We start from the raw sequence: 3634 nt of genomic DNA, 5'->3' as shown, positions 1-3634 counted from the left end.
CTCTTCAACAGGTCGAGTTTTATGCAGAGCAACAGAAAAAGTCTCCAGGATATTAAAAGAAGGAAGCAAGTTTTAAGTACAACGTAGGATATCGTCCCATTTCTGTAAAAAACATATTCATAGAAAAAATTAGAATGTTCACTAGACCGAGGGCTGGGATAAAGGCCTTCAACTTCCTAAGTCACGCGTGGGCTCCGTGTTTAACTCCTTTCCGTAAATGCTTTTGGCTTTATGAATCTGGAAAAGCGGCGAAAGGACGGGCCCACCTCCTCGTCGGCGCCGGGCTCCTGCCTTCTGCCTCGGGCAGCGCCTTGCAGCGCACCGAAGCCGCCTTCTCTCTGAGCATCGGGTCACGTGCTGTGAATGACTTCTGGGTTCTCCACGCTAATAAAATCCCGATGCCATATACCTCTTACTGTAACCGAACTTTGCCCAACGTGATTTCAGGCTCGAGGGTTTAATCAGAGGTCCCCTTCCAGCCAGGCAGCTCTCGCCGCTGCCACAGCAGTGCCTGGCTGTGGCGTGGTTTTTCCCACTATCCTTGTCCTCTGTCTCAGCTGGCTGAGGTCCACCCTCAGACCCTTCGCCAGGCTCTATAGCTTGTTTTAATTCTGAGAACAGTCCCTGTTGAAGACCAGTCATCAGTAAGACCTTAGTTTGAGCCAAAGTACTATTTATGTATTACCTGATCGTTGCCAGCCAAGTCCAGTCCAGCAGGGTGTAGACACATCAGCCAGTTTTGTGTGTTGTTACCTCACCAAACAGGGTGCGAGGGTGGTCAGCTGGCCAGCGATGGAGATGTGTGGCGAGGACAGAGGAAATGGGAGTCGTGCGTTTGCTTTGTCCTACTCCTGTGGGCATCTGCCTCTGCCACTCCTGGGGACAGAAGGTGTATGCCGGAACACCTGGGAACCGTGCCTCCCGCAGAAACCCTGGAGAGGGTCTGGCCAGCAGAGGGGCACAGGCTGGCTCATGGGTGCCTCCTGCCAGCCCCGTAGGGACAGAGAACATTATGTAGAGTGTGGGTCTCAGAACATAGGCCTGACGAGCCAGTGTGGCGGCCAGTCCACTTCTGGTCCAGAATTCAGCCCTAAAGGAAATAGGGTCGTGGGAATGCTGCCTCTGGCCTCTTCCTTAGGAAGAAAGCCAGGCGAGGCAAAGCGGTGGGGCCAGGTGTGGTGCCCAGAGCCCTGTGGTAGCCGCGCTCGCCCCGGCTCGCTCTTTGGGAGGACAGCAGGGGGCCCCAGCCAGCTCTTCTGAGGGCTGCCGGGGCTTGGGGTAGTCAGAGCTCCAGCGTTTTCTGCATGCCCCGTGTGAAAAATTGGGGAAGCACTCCCCCGGAAAACCGAGCCAAGCCCATCCCATTCCCCAGGGAGCCCAGGGCCAGTTACTCGGGCTGCTGAGAGCAGAGGGGCTTCCACCAAGGGCTGCTGGGGCTTCCGCCGAGGGCCAGGCCTCCATCCTGAGACGGGCGGCCGCACCCACTCGCCGCACGGTCAGGGTTCCCGGACAGAGTCAGAACGGCTCTCGCTCCATAGTTTGGGGCCTGTGCCTTTGAGGATAAAACGTGCCTACAGTAAAAGTCATGTCGTCCACACCTTTTTGCAGGTAACGTCTTATTGCTGGAAGGGAGAGAGAATTCAGAAAAACAGAAGCTGATGCTCATCGACTTCGAGTACAGCAGTTATAATTACAGGTAATGTCTCCGAGTAGGCCGTCTGTACTTCAGCGCTGTTTTGTATTATAATGCGTGTGCGAACAGTTATAGAAGAAAACACTAACAGTGCCGTTCTGAGTTGGAAGTTTCTTTTCCCAGAAGCCATCGTTTTTTGCGCCAGTGCCCGCGATGGCCGCGCGCATCAGCACAGCCTCTTAGCCAGCTGCGTTAGTGGAGGCAGTGAAGCCACTGATCAGAATCCAGAATTTGGTATTATCTTTTGGTTCAGATAATTTCCTTTCATTAAAGTACTGTTTGCAACCTCGAGATAAGCATGCTAAGCGAAATAAGCCAGACAAAAAGTGGAAAATCACATGATATCACTTTTATGTGGGATATAAACCTAAAAGCAGCAAACGAACAGAGACTCATGGACGTGGACAATAGACTAGTGGTTACCAGAAGGGAGGAGGAAGGTGGACGGGTGAAGGAGGTCAAATATGTGGTGGTAGAAAGAAATCTAACTATGTGAGGTGAACACAGTGTAAATATATATATATGTGCCTTACTGTTAAAGTGTATGGCTGAAACTAATTGGATTTCGTTAATCAATATCACCATTAAAAAATTAATTTAAAAAATACTGATTGCAGGAGAATGCTCTGGAACAATTGCTCTTGAGTAGCGGGTTAGGTGACACTTTGTAACTTCGTCGGCTGTGATTATAGTAATGGCCCCATTGACCGTTGACTGTGTCCCCATCATCGAACACTCATCATCGTTCTCTGGGGTCCTCGGGAAGTCCAGCTTGTTGCCGGGAGGGATGCTCACGACTCGGAGGAGGAGGCAAGCAGAGCCTTGTGCCGGATAGTTTGCCTCATTCTCTGCCTCTCTCATCTCTTTTTCAGGGGATTCGACATTGGGAATCATTTCTGTGAATGGATGTATGATTATAACTATGAAAAGTACCCGTTTTTCAGAGCAAACATCCTGAAGTACCCCACCAAGAAACAGCAGGTAGGAGGCGGGTGTTTGTATCCTCGCTACGTTGGTCAGTTTTCTGCAGTTGGTATTTGGTATTGATTATATCTTTATTTTTATTTTATTTTATTGTTGACATCTTTAAAGACGCCCCTTTTAAATTGTGTAATGGTTAGGCAAACCCTTTTGCTTTATTTTATTTCATTTTTTTGAATTTTTATAAGTTTATTTGAGCCTGACGACATATGCCAAGGAGCAAGGTCTCAAACACACCGCAGAATAACAGTTTCATAGCTGCTTTTTATGCATTTGAAATTAAGGAGGAATCAACCTTTTCGCTTCAAATATTTTTTTCGGTTGACTATAGATGCAAACTTGACATTTAGGTATAGCTTTTTAAAATCTCTGTGCCCAAGACACCTGTGTGCGGCCAGAGAGGAGCTCGGCCTCCCCACAGTCCTTCCTGGTTTTCTCTAGAAAGCTCAGTCTCCCTTCCTTCGGGCACCTTCTAGGGATCCATGACTTCCCTCTGTCTCCCGCGAGCGGAGAGAAGTGATCTGGGTACCACGGCTTAGCAGCTGTTGGCGCCGTTGGCAGTTCTCTTTTGTCTGAGTTATGGGAGTCCAGTGATTGTGTGGGCGTCATCTCCCGGGAACCCCTCTGGTGCACACCTCAGCCCGCCATCAAAGCCCCCCCGGGCTGAGGACAAGCAGGGCGGGGGGAGAGAGCACCAGGCCGGCCTTTCCGCCCTCAGCGACACCTGCCCTGCCCCGCCAGCACGTCCTGCTGGAGCGTCGCCTGGTCAGAAGCCTCCCCAGCGGTCGGCGAGGACAGGGACACAGTCAGTTGCCGCTGCGGCTCGCTCCGCACACGTTTCCTGAGGCCCCTCCATGTCGCAGGGCTGTCAGCGGGCGGCCGCACTGCAGGGGCAGCGCTCAGGTGCAGACTTGCCGGGGGCCGGAGCTGCTCTGCTCTCTTCTGGCCTTATTTTAAGGC

General features: G+C 51.5%; 1 protein-coding gene across 4 annotated transcripts in view; it reads left to right on the top strand.

The window, feature by feature from the left end:
• The window catches only part of CHKA (choline kinase alpha), a 53327-nt gene that overhangs the window by 41178 nt on the left and 8515 nt on the right, over window positions 1-3634 (top strand). For all 4 annotated transcript variants that reach the window (XM_011381649.2, XM_023524120.1, XM_023524119.1 and 1 more), the window contains 2 exons: window positions 1609-1696; window positions 2566-2674. In XM_011381649.2, the coding sequence (XP_011379951.2) occupies window positions 1609-1696; window positions 2566-2674 (197 nt within the window). The remainder of the gene's footprint in view (window positions 1-1608; window positions 1697-2565; window positions 2675-3634) is intronic.

The sequence above is a fragment of the Pteropus vampyrus genome, unplaced genomic scaffold, assembly GCF_000151845.1.
Source record: "Pteropus vampyrus isolate Shadow unplaced genomic scaffold, Pvam_2.0 Scaffold446, whole genome shotgun sequence".
In the NCBI taxonomy this organism is placed as follows: domain Eukaryota; kingdom Metazoa; phylum Chordata; class Mammalia; order Chiroptera; family Pteropodidae; genus Pteropus; species Pteropus vampyrus.
Note: the sequence above shows the minus strand (reverse complement) of the source record. Positions and strands in the feature narration are given on the sequence as shown.